The sequence below is a fragment of the Poecilia formosa genome, unplaced genomic scaffold (genome assembly GCF_000485575.1).
Source record: "Poecilia formosa unplaced genomic scaffold, Poecilia_formosa-5.1.2 Scaffold7, whole genome shotgun sequence".
Classification (NCBI taxonomy): Eukaryota; Metazoa; Chordata; class Actinopteri; order Cyprinodontiformes; family Poeciliidae; genus Poecilia; species Poecilia formosa.
In genome coordinates, this window is record NW_006799946.1 from 751,654 (window position 1) to 772,963 (window position 21,310).

The 21,310-nt window shown below is 39.2% G+C and overlaps 2 protein-coding genes across 2 annotated transcripts in view; both read left to right on the top strand.

The window, feature by feature from the left end:
• Positions 1 to 257: 257 nt before the first annotated feature.
• LOC103153040 (BTB/POZ domain-containing protein 17-like) lies at positions 258 to 4,730 on the top strand. Its single transcript, XM_016680881.1, has 4 exons — positions 258 to 386; positions 760 to 762; positions 1,174 to 1,468; positions 3,001 to 4,730. The coding sequence occupies exons 1-4, from the start codon at positions 305 to 307 to the stop codon at positions 4,073 to 4,075; spliced, it is 1,455 nt and encodes a 484-aa protein (XP_016536367.1). The 5' UTR covers positions 258 to 304; the 3' UTR covers positions 4,076 to 4,730.
• A 1,170-nt stretch (positions 4,731 to 5,900) lies between these two features.
• LOC103150725 (dual specificity mitogen-activated protein kinase kinase 6) overlaps positions 5,901 to 21,310 on the top strand; it is a 30,920-nt gene continuing 15,510 nt past the window's right edge. Inside the window, exon 1 of the mRNA XM_007570451.2 lies at positions 5,901 to 6,358. Coding sequence (XP_007570513.1) covers positions 6,199 to 6,358 — 160 coding nt within the window. The 5' untranslated portion in view covers positions 5,901 to 6,198. The remainder of the gene's footprint in view (positions 6,359 to 21,310) is intronic.

Genomic DNA, 21,310 nt, shown 5'->3' on the forward strand with positions numbered 1-21,310 from the left:
CTGCTGTTAAAGAGGATTTCTTCAAACTGATGAATTTTATTTGGAATTAGTTAAACTTCCCTGCTCTCCCTTTTAGAGAACAAAATCTCCTTGGGAGCCATCAACCTCATCAGATCAAACGATCAATGTCATTCAACCAGTATTGATGAGGAGAGAAAAGTTAGTCATAGCGGTGATCATAGCATCAGTTCTAGCATGTTTCCACCCACTAATCAATTATTGCAGCAATGTCTGTGCAGTTCTTCACACAGCTGGGCTCCAGGAGTCAGAAGTCCAACTGCGGTGAGGACAGGGAAGACAGAAGATGATGGCTCAAAGGGCTGATCTCATCCATGCTGGGATGTTGCTTCTGACCATGTGGCTGCAGGTGGAGGTGGCTGCTGCAGGTAAGCCACAACTTAAAAAAAATACCATGAGCAGAGCTTGACTGGACAAAACTGGGTGATATTGCAAGTGGGAATGTCATGAGATGTAAGAAATAAAATTAAACGGCGATAGAGGTGGGGGGAAATGAGAAATTTTACTTATTTTTTCGACTGAATGTAGAGTAATTGGACTTTGGGTCTTCATAATCCAACACAAGAGATCCTATAATGGCAATCGTATTAAACACATTTAGAAAAAGATGTTAGAGCAATCATCTATAAGGAGACCTGAAAAAGTAGCTCTGATTTCTGTGATTTATTTATTTATTTATTTTTAACTCTATTTATAAAAGAATTTCTGCAGTCTGTGGGTTGACTCACCGGAACCTCACAGCCGGTGGGTGAGTTCACAATAAGTTGTGTCTGCATGACGCTTGGGGGAAGGAAGTGTCAAACATGTATGAGAATCAGAAAGAGGAAATTGGGTTTTTCTTGACAAAAATCTATTCTGAAATCCCGGCAGCTACAGAAACGGCGCAGCCCAACAGAGGAAAGGCTGCAGGAGGTGGTGCACTGAGACAAAGATTTAATTAAACATGACCCACAATCCTTCATTATCCACACAGCAAGTGCAGCTGGGCTGATCAATGCCATGGATTTTCATGATACTGTCCCACTATCTGCCCCAGTAAATAGTCACAGACAACTTGTTGGCAAGCTCTGAATGCGAGCTATATTCTGAGCGTGACATGCACTAACTTCTCCAGTTCCTCCATTTCCATTTTTTTTTGTCTTCCCTCTTTGGAAGCAGGTCTGGTGAAAGCTGACCTCGCCCAGGAAGGAGGCGGTGATGGCAACACCATCAGCCACTCCCAAACCCTGTTGCAGAGGCTGGAGGCCCTGCTGATTCAGGGCAACGGAAGTGACGTCTCTCTCCGTGTGGAGACACCCAATGCTGATGAGGTGAAGGTGATCCAGGCTCACTCCCTGGTGCTCTCCCTGCAGAGCTCGGTGTTCGAGGAGATGCTGCTGAGCCGCAACAGCAGCACTGTGGTGCTGAGAGAGAGCTCCGACTGTGCCACTGTGTTTGACAAGTTCATCAGGTGAGGCTGGAGCTGTGAATCCCCACCATTAAAGTCAGACTGAGCTATCTTGCCACCTAGAGGGTTGTTCCATGCCCTACACCTAAGACAAATCAAAACCTGTGGTCAGTCAAGCAGAAAATTGATGTGTGAGGGAAACTGTTGAGCTGGCCATAGAAAACCTCTGTGTTGCAGGTAGAAGGAGTCCGGACAAAGACACTCAATATAATCAATACAGAAAAACATCTCTCTATTTCTCATGAGCTAATGAGGTTCTTGAACACCTTAATCTTTGTTTATTCTGGACTGAAAAAGAAAACACCTTTAGCAAACCGAGCCCTTTTATCTGTGTTTGCATCTCTTATCCACATGCAAACATCACTTAGTTAAGATGAACATAGCATAATTTTCTGACCTACTGTTTTGGTATTTTAATGGAAACTGAGATTCTGGGAAACGGTTACGTAGAATACCACATCGCAGATACTGAGCATTACTTAGCGCACGGCATACCAACAGAAATTTTAATGTTTTTGACAGTTCTTTTCATTAACCTGACAATATTTGTTACTGCCGGTATTGTTTAAAGTTTGATAAAGACATGATAGTCACTGTCAAAAAACAAACAACAACAAAATAAAGGTTGTTAAACTTGCACATTTTCAGAACTTGGAGTACATTTCACGTTACTATTTTTCAGATCTTACAGGTTACTATTAGTAACCAGGTTGTATTATAATGTGATGTACCGAGTCCATCAAAAACAAGCAATCAGTGCCAGGAGGAAGGTTTTAGTGCTGTCAATCAAGTTTTTTTTTACTTTGATAACTAGCCTTAGCATTCATGTTAGGCTCTGTTTTTGGGAAGGAGTTGTAGCATAGCAGAGAGCAAGGAGAAGGGTTTGAGCAGCACATACATAGTATGTTCAAGAACATTACACATTACCTTCCTGAAATGTACAAGCTACTTTCCCAAGGCTCTTAAGTTACTTTTTGGAACTTGATTGCTATGTTCTGGTGCAGTATTATGCATAATGTCCCATACATCAATAAAAATGTCCAAAACAGAGCTAAAAATTTGTTACTCAGTCAAAAAAAAAAAAAGCTCCAGAAGTTTTAGGTATCCTCTACATTTTGTTCTCTGCAAAATCAGACAACAGTGTAAAGCTGCTAGATTTCTCTCTTATATTGAAAACCACATGATTACTGAGGATTTTACACTGTAAGACACAATTATAGCTTCTTTGATAGCTTTGGAGCTGACTTCCTATAATGATTAAGTAAGCAAAGGTAAGCTATTCAAAACGTTCAAAGGGTTTAAATATGTACTCAGAAATTATTTTAATTAATAGTAATTGAAATACCTTAAATAACAATGTCATTAGCAGGTCTTTGCATCTTCAGCTCACAGTTCTGTTGAACGTTTCTCTGAACAGACTATTCATTACCTGTCCTTCAATAAATTTTGAAAGAAACATTTATGCGAGTAAGATTTGGTTGTTTTCTGGGTAACATTTGAAGATGTAAACCTGTTATCCCCTTTTCTTTGTGCAGGTATCTGTATTGTGGAGAGATTTCTCTTCGTCTTGACCAGGCCACACCTCTGCACAAGTTGGCCACCAAGTACAAAGTGCAGAGCCTCCAGCAGGGTGTCACCAACTACATGACCCAGAATTTGGCCAGAGACTCGCCTTCAGGTCATGTGGCAGGCTGGTATGAATATGCCCTGCAGGCAGGGGATATTGTTCTGAGGGATAGCTGTCTGCAGTACTTGGCTTGGAACCTGTCATCTGTGCTGCAGAGTGGGGAGTGGGTGTCTATCAGCAGTCAGTTGCTTATGACTCTGCTTCAGCGCTCTGATCTCGTCCTGCAGAGTGAGATGGAGCTCTTTGCAGCTCTAGAGGCCTGGATTATCCAGAATGAGCCTGATGGTTTGACGGCAGAGAACACATTAAGAGCCATGCGTTATGCTATGATGCCTCCTAGGGAGCTCTTCCGCCTGCAGACCCAGTCAACAGTCCTGGCTCGTTATCAGGAGTCAGTCCGTGACCTGCTGTACATGTCCTACCAGTTTCACTCAGCCTCGCCACTGCAGATGGCAAAATACTTTGACGTGAATTGTAGCCTCTTTGTCCCAAGAAACTATTTGTCTGCAGTGTGGGGTTCACCTTGGATAATCAACAATCCGACCCGGGACGACCGCAGCACCAGCTTCCAAACTCAACTGGGGCCCAGCAGCCATGATGCCAGCAAACGAGTTACCTGGAATGCCCTGTTCTCACCACGCTGGTTACCTCTCAGCATGAGGCCCATGTACACAGAGAGCGGCGCCATGCAGCCAACACGTGTGGAAGGAGGGCGCCCTCGCATCATCATCACGCCAGCAACATCCAGCGCGGATTTTGCAGGAGTGAACTTCCAAAAGACAGTACTTGTGATGGCTCAGCAGCACGGTAAGCTAGTCGTGAAGCATGTCTACAACTTCCACCAGAGCACCGAGGAAAACGGTGACTTCTTGGCCGAAGCCAATCTGTACAGGCGCACCTCTGAATACCTCATCGACAGCTCCCTCTTTCTCCACGTTGTGGTGAAACCACTTTACCAAACCCTCATAACCACCAAGAACTGAGTACCAGCCCTCACTCATATCTGAATCCTCCTAGCTTTGTCTCTTGTTTGTCTTTTCACATAAAATTACTGTTTTCACTTGGCAACTAAGATTTTCAGTGTTCCGTCTTGTGGCAAGGTTCATGAGGGAGATCATGAACACATGTCGTAGCTTGGTGCTATTCTCAGTTCTTGTACTGTCAAAACAAATCACGTCAACAAATCCATCCAAACTGCTTAAAAGCCTTAAAAAAGACACATATGTGGATTGAAAACTAAAAAAAAGATTTTTTTTCACGATTTTGTTGTAAATTATTGACAGTGTATTTGACAATAAGAAGAACAAAGAACATTCAGCAGTTTTCTTTCATCTAAATGTTATTTTTTCAGGTGCTATTTTCAGTAAATTTATGAGCCCAGAGGAAAAAAAAAAACTTTTTATGTTAATGGGTCATAACTAGGTTGTATCAGAAAATACATTTCTGATCAATAAATTATTAAATAATTGCTCTCTGAGCACCAAATCCTTAGCCTAAAAACTAGATTGTGACTTTTCAATCTTTATTTCTTTCCTGTATGAATCTGTTGATGTCCCAACACGTGTTCACTTAGTTCATTAAATTTATTGTTGCTTATATGATTCATGTTACCTACTAATAAAGACTTTTACAGTTTTGTGTGTCTTTGTGATTCGCGAAAATACAGTGCTTTGCAAAAGTATTCGTACCTGACCGAATTACTGTGAAGTGGAAGAAAAATGGATTTGTACTAACAAATGAGAATCTAAAATATTATATTACAAGCAGTGTGTTTTAAAAGAAAAAAACAAAACAAACAAACATAACAATAGATTATAACAACATGATGAAGGAAATTAAGGTTAAAGAAATATATTAGAATATTTTTTTTCTGATAGATAAAAACAAATGAGCAAAGTATTTTGTTCCTTTTGATCTTTTTCATGTAAGGATAATGAAAATTCACGGGCCAACACCTTCATTGATAAATTGGCCAAACAAATTTTCTTTGATCGAAACCAAACAAAGGCTACAAATTCTTCACTGAAGACACCTGTTTGAATATGAAGTTTCTTTAGTCTCTAAAACAAATATGGTTTGCAAATAAATTTTCTTTGATTGAAACCGAACAAAGGCTACAAATTCTTCACTGATGACACCTGTTTGACTATGAAGGTACGTATTTTTGTCTTGTCTTGCCGTTAATTGCTATTATGTTAGCCAGCTAACATAAAAGACTAGCTAGCTAACGGTTTATTTTTTAGCTAACAAATAAATGTGTTAACAAATAAATTTATTAGCTAGCTAACATCATGCGGCATTTCTGTTTTGAAAATAAAACGTTTTCAGACTCTAATCTTGATTAGCTTCTTATAGTACCTATAAACCTGGGTTGCCACCAGTCACGTAAAATACACGCCAACAAAAAAAGTGTTTCACCCATGACATCAATGCCCATAAATGGTAAGAGGGGAGACATGGAGCATGAATATTTATGAAAGGATTTATTTCTTTCAAATACTTGTTCACGTCTGAGTTTATCAAAATTATATTCTGATAATAATGATATAAGTTTAATACAGTGAATAATATCTATTTACTAGTTTCAAAAGGATTCATTCTATAAATAAACTATATTACTCTTTTTTTATTTTACATGTAACAGTCGTATACGAACCTAAAAAAATATAAAACCACCTATTTTTTTTCTTTTTAGGTGATCCCCCCCCCTTGATTCAATCTGTTTAATTTAAAATTAAATAATCCGTTTTTAATCCGTTTTTGTTTTCCAAGCAGATTACACTTGTAAAGTGAACTACAATTGAGAAAACGTGATTGTTGTGAAACGCAGCCAGCGAAAGCTTCGCGCCGTTTAAATCCCGCGACTCAGTTTCCCACAATCCTCTGCGGTCCAAGCAGGAAGAACGTTGTCTCGCAGGGGCTCACTCTGATCCAAGTTAGGAGCTTTCAGCTGCCAGCCTTGGCCCATCATGTAAGTGCTGCGGAGAATTCTTTGCAGCGCATTTGCAAAATTACCCGCTTTCCCGACGCCTGCGCGGGCTGTGCATCCGTACCCGCGCCCCGTGCACGGACACGCACGGCTCGGACCCAAGAAGGCTCCAGGTGCATGAAGATCGAGGCTTGTATTTTGCATCTTTGTTGCAAAGCAAGCCGCCGAAGCTCCAGTACGAGGGCGATGGAGGGAGGGAGCGAGAAAGAAGGCAAAGTCTTTTGTGCTTCCCCTCCCCCTCATCAAAGCAGAGGGGAAATGCCTCAGCCAAAGGGAGGTAAGAAAATGAAGCCGATCTGTGCAAAACTAGCCACATGCAATCACAGCTGCAAGGTTCGCAACGTGCAAGGCTGCAGCCCGAGCACGGTCGGTGCATTTTAAAGTTACAAGGCTTAGGAGGGTCAGTTGCATTTCCTGTTTGAGATCTTCCCCTTTGCACAGTTCCTGGTAAGACGATGCTGTGTGTTCTCATACTGACGCTAATAGCAGCGCACAGACTGGGGATGTTGGCCACAGTCACGAGAAAAGACAAGGACGCTTGAACTCTTTATAATCAACTCTGCACGAGTTGATGCACGCTGCTCAAGGTAAATCCTAAGTGCCATGTCACGTCCAGGGCCAAAAAGTGTGCAGCTTTGGTGCAGGAGAGCGGCACACTCTGCAGCTGTCAGTGCTCAGATCTGTCTCTGCTTCTTGGAGACAAAATAATAATAATAATTTTAAAAAAATCTATAAATAGAAAACGAGCTTCAAGGAGGTGGAGAGCTGAAGAGCTGCATAGTCTTTTAAAAGTCTGCAGGGAAAGAGTGTCAGCTGCTGCTTTTGTCCAGAAACTGGATATGAGTGAAACACCTGGGTGTCCACTGATGTGCAGCATGCTCAGCACACTTTGACCCCGAGCTCAGGCAGCATGCAGTAACGCCTGGGCCCTGCAGCCGCCCAGCTCTTCAGGATCTACGGTGCAGGCAGTTTGCATGTAGTTCTTGGTGGGGGGGATCAGCTGCAGTAAATGCAGCTCAGGTCTTCTTTTTTTTTTGTTGTTGCTCTTCCTCCCCTCTCTGTTTCCCAGAAGTCCAAAGTGAGGCTGGTTTATTGCACAACTTGCAGAGCACACACAGATCACACACTCCAACTGCAACAGGCTGGGTGGGAGAGGGGTGGTTGTACAGGTAGAAGGGAGAAAGTCCCGGATGACCAGGGCCTGTTTATCGGCTACAGTCGAGTGTCCACCCACCTACACAGAGGAACTGTCTTGTTGCATCCGGCTCATCCTGTGATGAATAATGCACACGCTTTATTTATGTTCTGTACATGAATGAGTCGGTCAGGGGCTTTCCTGAGAGCAGAAGTGGGTTTCGGTTGTCACTCGCTGACGTCGCTTGGTGCACGAGGCCGCTGTCATGCAGCCGCCTAATCTCTCACTTCAGATTTTTCTTTTAATTCAGATTTCGTTTGCAGGTTTCTGAAACAACAAAATGGTGCTTGCGCTGAATGAAAATTGCTTCCACTGGTCACCTTTAGGCCAAACGGCTGCAGATGTGAGACATTAACGGTCCCCAGCGATGAAAAGAGTTGGTCTGAGCAAAATACGCTGAAAGATTTGCTGTCTGCAGCCCCTCCAGTGTGAGGAATTTCTTGCTTTTCTTTGTTTGAGTAACTTTAAATGCTTCATACTCTTTAAATGGTGGGTTTTCTTGCAGGTTCATAGCTTTAATTTCAGTGGAAGCAGTTTGACTGAGCTGTTACTGCTTTGCAGGTTGTCAGCAGATTCTGATTGAAGCTAAATGTAAAGTCCTGGTCAAACATTCAGGCAAAATATCAGAATTAGCTGGATTAAGAAATAAATTGTTTTTTGAACGTCCTTTTTGCCATGTTAAGGCAGTTGTTCATTATTTCATCCAGCTGGTAATCAGGACGAGCAATATGGACATTAGTGTTGGAAATGCAGATGTTTTGCCTCACAAAGATGATAGGTCAAACCATCATCTTGTGATGGTTTGACCTATCATCTTGTGATGTTATCTAAAAAATCTTTAGCTAGCATTGTTATTATTTAGAGGCATTCTGACCTTAGTTTGCTAGATCCTTTGTTCAATGTTCTTTTAAAAAGTTTATGCGAACCATGAGCTATAGAGAATCCTGCATCAAATACAATTATTTTTATTAGGATGCTAATTTAAAGATGCTTATATAAATAATAGCTAAGATTTTTTTACACTGATTTGTATTTAAAATGAAATTTGACCAATTAGTAGTTTTTGACTTATTAAATATACCCTCATTAAAATGAACTATTTTGCTACTTTTCTTGACCCTTGACAAGTTTAAAATTAAAGTGAACTGGAGCTCTGGTTTTAAACCTGGTCCAAATATGAATTAAAGCACCAAATTAGTATTTTATAAAGGTACAAAGATCACTAATGGTGCTGTCGTAACTGCTTGTGGTGCATTATCAAAGAATGCAAAAAAATTACAACTGAGTGACATTATGGACCTATTCTAGTTCAGATCAGTATCCAAAACCAAAAAAATCTTGGTGTATTCCACCCATCCCATACACTACAGTTGAATATCCTCCCTTTGTAGAACTTTTTTATTTTTATTATTTATTTTATTTTATTTTATTTGTTTAAATCTTTTAGTTTGCTGTTGTGGGAATGTATGATAACTCCCACTACTTGTTACAAATGAATTGCCATTTGGGGACTTGATAAATTGGAGTAAAAAAATAAAATCTACGTAGTGTTGGATATTTTGGTTGAAATAGAGCTGATTTATAGTCCTTATGCCAAAACAGCAGTAACATGTCTCCATACCACACTGCAGAAGTCATCGTTTGGCTTCATGATTTGTTGAACCTACAGGTAATAAAACTCGATGACTATTCATCCAGTTAAAGATTAATGTTTTGTAGTTGAAGGCCTTAAACGTTGTAAAAAGTGAGGAATTTGAGTCTGGAAAATGTGAAGGAAGCCTAAAAACCGAGATGAATTAGATATGCTAACAGTCGAGTCTCTCTGGGATTGTTTGCGGTATTCCTACAGTAGTTTTGCTCCACCTTTACATGCCGCCGTTCAGTTCTGCTTTTGTAAACTCCTATATTTGAGAGACTGAATTCTCAAGAATCAGGGGATTGTCTTTGTGCATTCAAGGTTTTGTGAGCACAGAAAGCCTTGAATGTTGGGCAGCCAACATGTGTTTTAGTACCTCATAAGAAAAATTTGCTCATCAAACTAAAGCCTCCATGGCTGAATGGCTGATTTGTGCTCAGCAGATTCATGAGTCACCAGATGGCTCACCTGTGTGACAGCTCTATGGCTTTTTGCAGTCGTTTTAGACTTAATGAAGGGGTAGCATATCTTTTTAAGCTTCCTCCTTATGCTTGTGCTCATCACTCATGGAGACTAATTTTAGGATTCAGTGGTATCATTTGACCGCTTCATCTCATCTGTCATAGAAGGCAAATAAAACTACAGCTTTGTTAAGAAAATATTGATAAATTGTGCACTTTGAGTGCCATACTTAAAAGTAATGCCTCAGAAAAATGGAGAGCATAAGCCTGTAGGTTTCATACAATCGTTACTGGGGATTGCTGTGCCTTTGCATATCCCTTAAATTTTTTTTACATGTCACATTGCAACTACAGATTTCGATGTATTTTACTGGCACTTAATGTTTTGGAGCAGGATAAAGTAGTGGCTAATTGTAAAGTGGAAGGAAACTCATTCAGGGTTTTCAAAAGTTTTTATGATCTAAAATACAAAAAAAATGTTTTGGCCATTCTGAAATACTTTGTAAATTCACTTTTTTTGCCACAGTTACAGCTTCAGATGTCATTAAGAGACACAATTTTTTGTGTCGAGTATCAACTTCAACTCCCAACAGAATCTTAGTTCATTGAATGGTTCAGTAAAAGTTGAGACATACAAACACATGAATATGCTTTGATCGAATCTAGGGGTCCGTAACCTGTTGCACCAGAGCCTCACTTAGCTCTTTAATCTCTCCAAAGAGCCTCTTAATGACTTTGTCCAACACTGATACAGAGCTGACTAGTGTTTTTAAATGGGCAAGTAATAAAATGGCTGATTATAGCAGGTCTTCTATGTATTTTTGCTGAAAGGTCTACATAAAACAACTTTAATAGGACAAGACTTTTTTTTGTCCATTTAGTATGCTTTTTTTTTCCCCAATCAAGAAAATGTTTTCAACTCTTTCTTTGTAAGATAAAAGTTTTATCTTTAAAACCTAATCATAGAAACAAAATTATTGTTTTCTACCCACAGAAGATTCATAGAGGGCAGATATAAAACTTGATAAACAATTTTACGTACAGTTCACTCCAAAACTATTCACACCCGTGGTAGTTTCAGTTTCAGCATTTATTTTCATTCATTTAAAAACAAAAAAAAAGTCAGTTGGTAAAATGAAATAAATATTCCAGCGTTATGAATAATTTTGACTTCTTTTGTATGTTTTCCAGATTTCAGTTTCACTTCTTACCTTCCACTTCACAATTATGCATTGACTAGTGATGGTCTATTAAATGAAACAAGTTCAAGTGTGTCCTTTTGGTGCATCTGTGATGTATTTCCCATGTCTTGAGAACTGGTCACTCAAAAGCAAGACTCAATCAAGCTTTGGGTGCCATCTGTTTTTGTTTTTAACTACAGAAATGTGGCTCTGAATCGGATTGGGTCTCATGAGGAATGATTGCACTGCAAAACCAAATATTCTCCCTGGCACAATTATGTTGTGTGATAACTTTATTTCTGGACTGATTTTAGCAAAACTCATCAGGACATGAAACATCAAAACTGCGCTTGCATCACCTCTAGGTGTACCTGTTAAATATTGGGTAAAAACTGCGTGTGCTGGATTGCCTCTTTAACAGTTTAGTTTTACCTCAAGCTCTGTGCACAACAGCTGCCTCCTCCTGCAGCCCCAGTCTTGCACAATCACCGTGTTTGTCTGGCTATTTCAGCTGTTTTCACCAAATTTGCTGTTTTGATGGCCGTTGATGATGACTGTTGTTTAGTTGAGTGTAGTTCAAATGATCAACCACATCCAGACAAGAAATAATTGCTTCTTATTGTAGCAGGGAACAAAAAGGTGCCTCTGTGACTGTGTGTGCAAGGCTGAAAGGGAGAGAGAGGCATAAATTCAGGTGTTGTCGAGGTTGGCAGCAGGTTTCAGATTCTTGTTGCTGAGATGAGGCGGAGGGTGAAGATCAGGGGAGGTGGAGTGTTGCACCTTACTAGGCCAAAAGAGTGCAAGTGAAGAGATGCAAATTAAGTGATAAATGTAGCTGCTGCATCTGTGCTGCTAAATTGAGACCGGAATGAATGATGCTTCTTTGTGTTGGTTTTCTTTCTTCCAACTCAAAGCTGTACATTTTTTTGAGCATAAGTTTTTCTTCTACATGATTCACATGTTTAAAAAAATAAAAAATAGTAGAAATTCAGGTTCCTGACTTCGTCCATCAAGCCATCCGCTTCCCCTCCCACTGCCCGATCTTCCCTGACCCTCTCCAACACCTAGACAGCCTTATATGCAGAAACTCTCTCCAGCTTCCTCCTGGTGGATCTTAATGTGCTGCCAGGCAAGAAGTGATGTATAGTCCCTCCAATAAGTTTGTGGAGCTGCCATGCGATCTCTTCCCAGTACGTACCTGCTGATATACATGGAAAACCTCCACCTGGGGCCATCGAGGAAGTATTCTGATGAGATCTTTCAATGATTTTTCAGCAGACTTTTGTTTCATTGGGGAAAAGATGCTGTGCTATTGCAAACAAGACGACAGTTAGATGACACTCTATATACCCTGGTTACTCTGTGAAAGAAGCTAATTTCAGCTGCTTTCATCCAGCTGAAATTTTATCTTTATATTTAGATCTTTATCTCCTCTACATCTACCTTGTACATTGTGCATCTAGAGAGTCTTTCTCTTTTGGCTAAGAGCCTTCTTCTGCTTGATAGATTGATCATTTCTGCAGATTCGCCTTGATCCATCTAGTCCTCTCCTAATTAATTGTGCTGTCCTACATATGTGTGAGGAAAACGCATACATTCTTAAGCTCCTCTGCCTTGGACTGAAATTTGCAATCAGCAGTTCTTCACTCTAACATGTCTTTTTTCCCCCCTCCAATTAGCACCTCAGTAAAAGCCAAAAATCAGTTGCACAATAAAAAAGAAACACTGTCTTGTTTTCTCAAGGAATCAGTAGCTGGTTTAGGTAGACAAACCTTCAAAAGCAGGCTATAAAAACAATGTTAATATAATTTTATAATGCCTTTTGTAGGTTAGAAGCTAAAAATGGTAGAGACAAGATTCAAAAAGCTGAGGACACACTCTCCCAGTCTCGACATATTTAGAAAAGAGGCATATTGTTTCTTACACAGGGTATTATGTAAAATTGACTCTTTTAAGCTACATCATGTTATAATCTTATTCTCTCATCAAAAACATACTTGGAGTGTCGTTTTGATTCTTTCATGCATATTTAAGAAATCCTTGAATTTCTGTCAGACATTTGGGGCTGTGCAAATAAACATTAGGGTTATATGATGGATGGTATTTTTCTATTTGGAAATGTTTTTCATTGAGATATGTCAATTAAGTCCCAATTCAGATTATGGTCAGTATGCAGCTGTTTGGTTTATTTCAGTAAGACCCTTCAGTACTTACTGTATTTCAGGCTTAAATATTCGAGTATATGTATGTGTTTCAGTTCTGCTATGCTAATAATTACCTAGGTAGTATTTTGCGTTATGCTCCTTGCTTTTGTGGGTTTGTGAATAGTTACATATAAAGCTGTAAAAAAGAAAAAGAAAGTCTGCTCCCAGCTGATGTCACCTCCCAGCCTCTCTCTTTTTTTTTTATTTATCTGTCAGCAGAAAGCATTTGCAGTTGGGTTGGAGATAAAATCCTACTTCCTGGCTGCGTCCAGATCTGCTTAAAAAAATCAAACATGCTTGTTTGACTGCAGCTGAGTTTGAGTCAGATCATTTTTCCTTTTTGCACTTGCAGACTTCAGTCTTCTTCCAGTCTCAGACTAACAGCTTTTTGTGCTGACTCGTCCTTCCGACTGACCACAACCAGTATAGATTGGCGCAACCTTCCCCAAATGGGAATCTGGGGTAAATTCGGGGAAAAAAGAAAAGTGTTGCATGGCCCCAGCTTAAGGTGTCCCAAAGTGTTAAATTATAACCAACTGTGAGGCAACCTTGTTTTCTCCATAAAGGAAAGACAGTGTTCTAGTGTTATGGAAAAACATGTAACCTAAACCAGCCACGAACGTGAGCATCTGTTGATTTCAAAGCAGTCGTCTGAATGAGTGAGTAAGCCATAATTTCAGGCTGCAGTGAAGTGACTCAGTCTGTAAAGTGTTTTTCATGCGAAGGCTGGATTGTTGATCATCATGGAGATGAAGACACTTTGTGTTCCTCACGCCTGCATAAAGTAATCAATGAAATGGGCTTTAGTATTTTTAATAAAAGGTGAGTTGAAAAAAAACAGTTGGTTTTTAAATGCACTCAGCTGTGACTTGAAAAAGCAATATCTGACTGACCTTTGGTTGGGTCAAGATTGCTCTTTTACTAGTAGTTTAGTTTTATTTAACTGAAATGTACAATATCTGCAGGAAAATAAGTCGCATTTCTCATTCAATGTATCACATTAGTTTTCAGCTACTAGATCTGATAGGAGGCTAATCACATTAGTTTGCTTTTAGTTTTATGGTGTTAAGTTCACATCTAAATGCATCTGAATGTGTGGTGCAGTACATGTTTATGAAGCCATGGTACTTTTGGACAAAGAGGGCTTTCAAGTGAACACACTCTTTTAAAGTTTCACACACAGAAATGCAAATGTGGGGCTTGTGAAGATTCACTTTCTCAACTGATTCAATTTATCTTCCATCAAAAAACACTTTTGCCTGGGGATGATTGGTGCAGATGCAGAATGAAGGGCTCATTTAGTTGAAAGTGTGTCTAAGTTTTGATTCTAGCAGAGAACCGAAATGTTGTAGGTTCCTTCTTGTTGCATTTTACTCACACGTTTAGTTTCTCTAAAACAGCCGGTTTGGATTTGAAATCAGATCCCAGCAACTCCTTCAGATGTTCTTCCTGGTAATCGGCAGAACCTTCTGTGCTAGTCATTTTGATCTGACTGCAAAGGAACTGTAGCATGAGCCAATGACGACATGATTCCCAAAAGAGCATCCAGCAGCTGTAACCTAAAGGAGCTGCCATCTTTGGAAGTGTAGAGTATCTCACAAACTGCCAGAGTCGGAGGGGGCAAACGACCGAGGGCGCTGGCTGGAGTTATTTTCAAATCCTGCTCTGCCAATAGCCTCCCTCCCCTCTCTGTTCCTGTATTTTTCCCCCGTCCCTTCTTGAGTCCGTGTTTGCGATTTACTGCCTCCCTCCCTCTGTGATTGATCCATCTTCCTCCTGCTCTGTGGAATTCCATTGAGAAGCTTTGGGATTGTTTGAATTCCAGCTGGGGTGCATGTGTGGGTTAGCAGCTGGCACTGTGCATCCCCAGTCATCTGGGCTCATTATCCAGCCAGGACATTGTCTGCCCTCACAGTTCGAGGCTTTCTGCCTGCACTCTGCCTCTATTTCTGCAGCACAAATCCCAGAGCAAGCCTTTATTGTCAGTGCCAGCTTCCGCCTTCAGCAGACTAAGAAGCCGACATGCATGCATGACGAGGCCGATTGCAAGCATGCATGCATTCTTGGCAGTGACGAGGAGCATTGCCTCCCTTCGCTGTTACCTTCTCGCTGTCACTTCTTGAGAAACGATAGGTGCGTTCTTTGCAGGGAAGCCGGCTTCTCACCTTCCTCATCTGTGCTGGTTTTGTTGGGAACAAGGAGTGTCCCAGCACAGACATCTCCTGTGGCCTCCCTCTGGCATTTCCCTGCATACTTGTGCTCATGTGCTGGAAATTACTTGGAATTATGTGTACTGCTGCTTTTAACTAACCCACACTCTCTGCCATGGTTCCCCTACTTTGATACCGAGGGCAGCAGAATGACCAAGAACAAGGAAAGAATTGTGCATACCAATTATCCATTACAATCTGAAGAAAGGATGAATGGGGACATTTTTAAGTTGAAATGTGAAAAATGGGAAATACTCTGTAAATGTTAAATATTCCCAACCCTACCACATACCAGACTTTTTCTTTTTGTTTACACAAGGTAACCTTTGGGGTTATTGAAATCAAACTTAATTCAATTTGATTTTAATAAATCAAATTGAATTTATTCATTCAAGTACGGTTAAATAAACTGTACTTTATTCAACCTGTAGAATACAATATTTGACAGGTCCTTAGGATGGAACCCCTCCTTAATGATTCCTTTCTAAATATTGAACTTAAGCAAGTCTTTGATACCAACTCAGTCGACTTTTACTTTGAGCTCTTTGATTGGTGCAGGAATAATGTATGCACAATTTTATCCAAAATCAGTTTTTTTCAGTTATCCGTTATATCTGTTGTTCTGTTATTTGCCTAACTAACACATGTAACATTCAGATTTTTATGCATTTTAACTTTATAATTTTAAGATTATTGATTATCGGTAACAGACCTTTAATTCTCTGCAAAGCCAAAGGTTGTACCTACTGAGCATTTAAATCGTTTGATTAATCAATTGCCTATTGAATGTCCTGCTCTGTCGGGTTCCCTTTGCTGACTGCCTGGTTGTTGAGATTGCTTTTTAAGGCTTGGTGTCTTTGTTCAAATGTCAAATTATTGTGATGTGCCTAACACGTTTGTATTTACAGTTGCATACTGTAGAGAACATGTGGTTTTCATCGAATTGACCTGATCTTTAAGGTGATTTGTGGCATATTGTAATATTGTGGTCTGTCACAGGAGTTTATTTTATGTTGTATACTGTAATTGTGTTTTTGAAGGGCTTTGGATATTTTCTAAACGCCCTCAACCCTCTTTTGTCTGTCAAAGAGAGTTTGTACTTATTTTGGTTTGGTTTTAATATAATAATGAAAGCAGGTCAAATCTTTTTTATTTATTTTTTTGTTTGACATTATAGATTATCATGTGTGTGAATGACATGTTTTCTAGCATAGCTATCTGCTCTGCTTCTGCTTAGACTTTGGTGGTGTGAGCCGATGCTGCCATCATGACACTTTACCCACTGTTACATTTCCTTTTTGGGGAATTTCGCTTTTCTAAGCTTATTTTAGGAAGCTTAAGGTTTTGATGATGATGTGGTTTTGGCTTGAATCACTTACATGTTTGCACTTGATAACAGTAGAAAACAAGATTGCAATTATTTTTGATTGATTTAGGAAAAATCTTAATTTAATATGATTACCCATTGAGAATGGAAAGCATATACATTACACCTTTAAACAAGCATTACATTATAATATGAAATGTTTTATTTATTATGTACATTTGCACTGAAATACACATAAACTTGATTAAATCCTATCATAAACTGCACAATCGTGTCATTACATAATTTTTACTGGACCGTAAATGAACATTGACTATACCGCAGTATAACGTTGTTGTGCAAGCGGGTGTGATGTTGACAGAGTGGAGCTGTCATTTATCCGGACACTAGAGAACTGGAACAGTCATTACATTAACCTTACTCAACAGTAGGCGTTACTACAAAGAAAACTACACGCAGCAGAAACTGCTGCAAAAGAAGTCAAGCAGGAAGAATATATTTTCAAATGAAATGGAAACATGTACGAAAGGAGATTAGGACACCTCTCTGAAGCCTAAATTAGAAGTTTAGAGATTTAAGGTCATTTTTAGCGGGCCAAAACAATAAAACTGAAGCAAACCAATCTTTTTAAAATTGTAATGTAGTTTCATATGGCAAACTAATTAAGACACTTTACTTAATTTAAGTGTTCTATTCTTATGTAAAATCTCTAAAATCCCATACAGGGTTATCACATCAGATCTGTGAATTCTACCGTGCATTAGAAGACGCTTAAGGAAAATAAAGAAATTAAAACTGAAGCAGAAATGGGCACTACAAAATGACGAGGACCTCAGACGTGGGAATTACAAATGGAATCTAGTCAAAGCCCAGACCCTGACCTTATTGATATCCCTTCTGCTTACCTGGGCTGTTTGTGCAAGAAACCCCTCGGTCATTTCAGAGCTGGAAGGCAGGAGTGGAGCAAACATTCCTCTGACCAATGTCGAGTAGTACATGGCTATAAGTAGCATCTCCTTTAAAGTATGTTTACTTTTCCCTCAGCTAGAAAATAAATTTTTATTTAAGTTCACAGGGAATGAGCAGAAATTATTGGTTTAAAAAAAAAAGGCAATTCTATGACTTTATTTTATGGGGGGGAGGAGGGATGATACAAGTATGTAAATTGAATCTTTCTTGTCATCTTATTTTTTCACTTGCATATCCTCAGACTACTGAGTTGTTTACAGCACAGTTTTTGATCCATACTAGAAAGATTTAAGATTGTTTTCCTTTGTGTTTCAGTGAACCTTTGTCCTCACATGTAGTGAATGTGCGAAGATGTAGAACCTGCCATGGTGGTGTCTTTACAACAGTTTCAAAAGTCTACTGCTAGCCGAGTGTCTGACGCTGATGAATCAATGCTCATTCAGTGACTCCAACGTTCAGTCAGTATTAGACAGGATACCACTGGTTGGTTGTCATTTGTGTGGAGCTTGTTTTAAACGCTTGTATTGCGATAGCTTCATGTGCACCGTTTAAGCATTCGCGGACTTTTGCATTTACCAGGTTTCAGTTATTCTGACATCTTGTCTCTAACTGCAAGATATGGCTGGATTTGTGTTCCATCGTTGCTTCATGTATTCCGAAACACAACAGAGCTGCTGCTTATTCCTTCCAGCCACACACATTACATAATCCTCTGCCCCTCCGACCCCCACCACCTCTTCTCGCTTGCTTTTCTACACCTCGGCGCTCCTCCTGTCATTTCTGCTTCACATAGCTGCAGTCTCAACCGACGCTCCGCAAGCCCTGTGTTTCTGTTGTTAGTTTAGACATGTCATTGCGCACTTTGCATATGCATCTGCCCTTACTGGGGTGGATGTTTGTTTTGGGAAACCTTTGCATTGCCAGTGTTTTTCATGGCTTTCCATGGTAATATCTCTACAGAGGTTTGAAGTAGGCTTCTGTTCTTTAGCTGCGAGGAACATGCTGCTTCTTGCCTCATGATCTGAGTACATCTGAAGCATTTTCCAGTCCATTTCATGAAGAAGGAAAAACTATGTTGTTGCTCTGTTGTAATCATACAGCTGGCCTTCGGTTAATGCATTGTTTTTGGTCAGTGATGTGAAGAAGTGCAGGTTGATGCAGACAATGTTGATCCTTCTTTCTCTAAATGTGGAAGTTGCCAGACTTCTGCTGGAATATATTTTTATTGATGCCTCAGGTGCTTACACCTTTTTTTAGACGGACTCAAATTGAATTTGGTGAGGAACTCATGAAGTCGTCATGACTCAGTTAATCTGCCACTTAAAGCTCACATTTAGTTAATCATTTCCAGTGTTGTGGGCATGATTTTTTTTCTCTTCACTTATTTTATGTTATTTTAACACTCTGAATCCTTATGTAAAAAAAAAAAAGAAAAAGAGCAACACGAGTTATGCTTTTTTTTGTCTTTTGTTAATAAACGGCAACCAGAAGCTGCTCATAAACTGTAAATGGTCTGTGGCATGTCAACTTTCTATGTTTATTTTGCACTTGGTTTCACGTTAACAGCAGGAACAAACTCAGAAGCTGAATGGGTATGTATGTGTTTGTGTCTATAAATATCTACAGTGCAGTCTATTTTTATATTTGAGTGTGTACGGACCTTAAAACCAAACGGTGCCTTGTGGACGTATTCAAACGTCATGAACTTTATCACGCTTTGTAAATTTGCAACCACGGAATTGCATGCATTTTCTGGGGGTAGATTTTTGAGACAGATCATTGCAAACTGGTGTATTCTTGTGAAGTGGAAGGAGAAGGATTTATTGTTTTCCAATTTTTTTTCCCTTACAGATAAAAATCTAGAAACTCGGGTTTGTGAGTTTTAGTAAGGTCCCCTCAGACTTTTCTTGTATTTTTCAAAAATCCGACATCTTTGCGTCTTCAGACTGAAACTTTGCCCATCCTTCTTAACTAACTGGTTTAGTCTCATTCCCATTTAATGGAAGACATCTGCGAATATCATTTTCTACGTCTCACTAGAGATTCACTGGATTTAGATGTGGACCTTCATTTCCCCCAATCCTCTACAAAGAGCTGTTCTGTGGCGTTCCTGACCAACAGTTGCTCTATCACCTGAACCATGGATCTCTGCAGCTCTCTGAGAGTTATCATGGACCTCTTGGCTGCTTCTCTGATTAATGTTTTCCTCTCCCAGCTTGTCAGTTTAGGTGGACCGTCATGTTTACAGTCTTTCCATCTTCAGATGGTGGATTGAACAGTTCTCTGTGATTACATTTAGTGTTGTTTATTTATGCTGAGATAAAGTCACACACAGGTTTGCTCTACTTGACTTATAAAAGCGTTTGTTTGCAGTATTTTTATTTTTTTTTTCATTTTGTTTAAGGCTATTGTTGTAGCATTGAATTGTACATTTCCAGTGTTTTGTTTCCACAGTAAAAGTTTGGATAAAAATGTATAACTGTTTCATAATTATACAGTAGTCTGTGCTGGTTTGTTACATAAAATCAAATAAAGATATTTTGAAAATGTAAAGTAACCAAATTTGGAAAAGTTGAAAAGCATTTGACCTTTTTTGCCATCTAAAATGGCTCTGGGCTTTTTTGTTTTACAACCTAAAATGTATAGTTAAATTGCTTTGATTTTTCCTCCATCCATTTTCGAAGTTATAGAGTTTTTCCGGAAGGATGTATACCTCAGAACAATATTTCAGTGGGATTAGTGTAGAATTTATGGATGGAGATTACTTTAATTACCAGGTAATGTGCAGATTTGATGCAGGTGTTGACTCTCCGCCTGTTTTCTGGTTTACAGTGCGAGTTGTCACAGCGTTCCCGGTTTCCAGTTACTATTGTTGTCTGTGTAAATGCATGTAGGAGGGGCTCAAAGTGACATTTTGCAACAAAGCTGCTTTGGAAAGTGGAGACCAGGATGCTGGCAGCATGAGGCCACCAGTGGAGAACTGCATAGGACGGCAGCGTCACACCCTGCACAGTTGGATAAAAACCAGGACACACAGCACTGTGTGTGTGTGTTTCTGTGTATGTTGGAAAGCTTCAGGAAAACTCTCTGAAGGACAGGTTCATCTGCAGATACTTGTTTGTATTTTCCCTCAAGACGACAACGTCAGAAATTCCAGTTATTCTTTTGGCTTTGCTCCATGCTCTCTGAAGAGAGACGCCTTCAGCATTGCTTTAAATAGTATCAAATGACATCAGTTACTTACAGATATTTCCTAATATTTTCAGGATAAAAAAACACACTGTTAAGTATCCATTGCTATACAGTTACAATTTGATTATCAGCTTTTCTATGTCTCAAACCGAATAAACAATCTCGAGAAAAATCTGAAATATTCTGTCATCTTCTTCATAGCCATTTATTGTAAGACATCATCATTGCCTCCTGTTGGTGGGACGATACAATGATCTTTTTTTTTTTATTTTATTTTATATGTGGTGATTTCACAACCAGATAAAACATCATGTCAAAGATTTTAGAGGTTCTTGTTAAATAGGAACTATCAGCGTGCATTTTGCCAGGCGCTTCACCTGTTATCAGTGGTCGACTTTGTTCTTTTCTACATAATTTTGGATATCACAATGTTTTTAAAGCAAGATTATGTAGTAGAACTGATTGATGGCGCTAAATTTAATTTAATAGAAAATGTACATTTTATTTGACTCAATGAAATCTTGCACTCTTAGTTTATTATTGAGCAGAAATAATTTTAAAAAAAGGCACAATAAATCTGTTTTTATTTTAAAAAATAACATTTTCTATGGCCCTCAAGTGTTTTTTTTTTTTTAATTTGACGATTTTGGCTCTTGTTGCAAAAAGGTTGGACACCACTGATTTAAGCCATGTATTTAACTTACAATGTGATGTTAACTATGCTGCTCTTTATTGTATTTATTTAGTTTTTAAGTCTTAACGTGTGTTGCTACTATTTTTTATTTTTTTTTAGGAAATTATTTTTGCTTTGCTGATTGTTGCAATACTAGGTTTTGTTTTTGCTATTTTCTTAT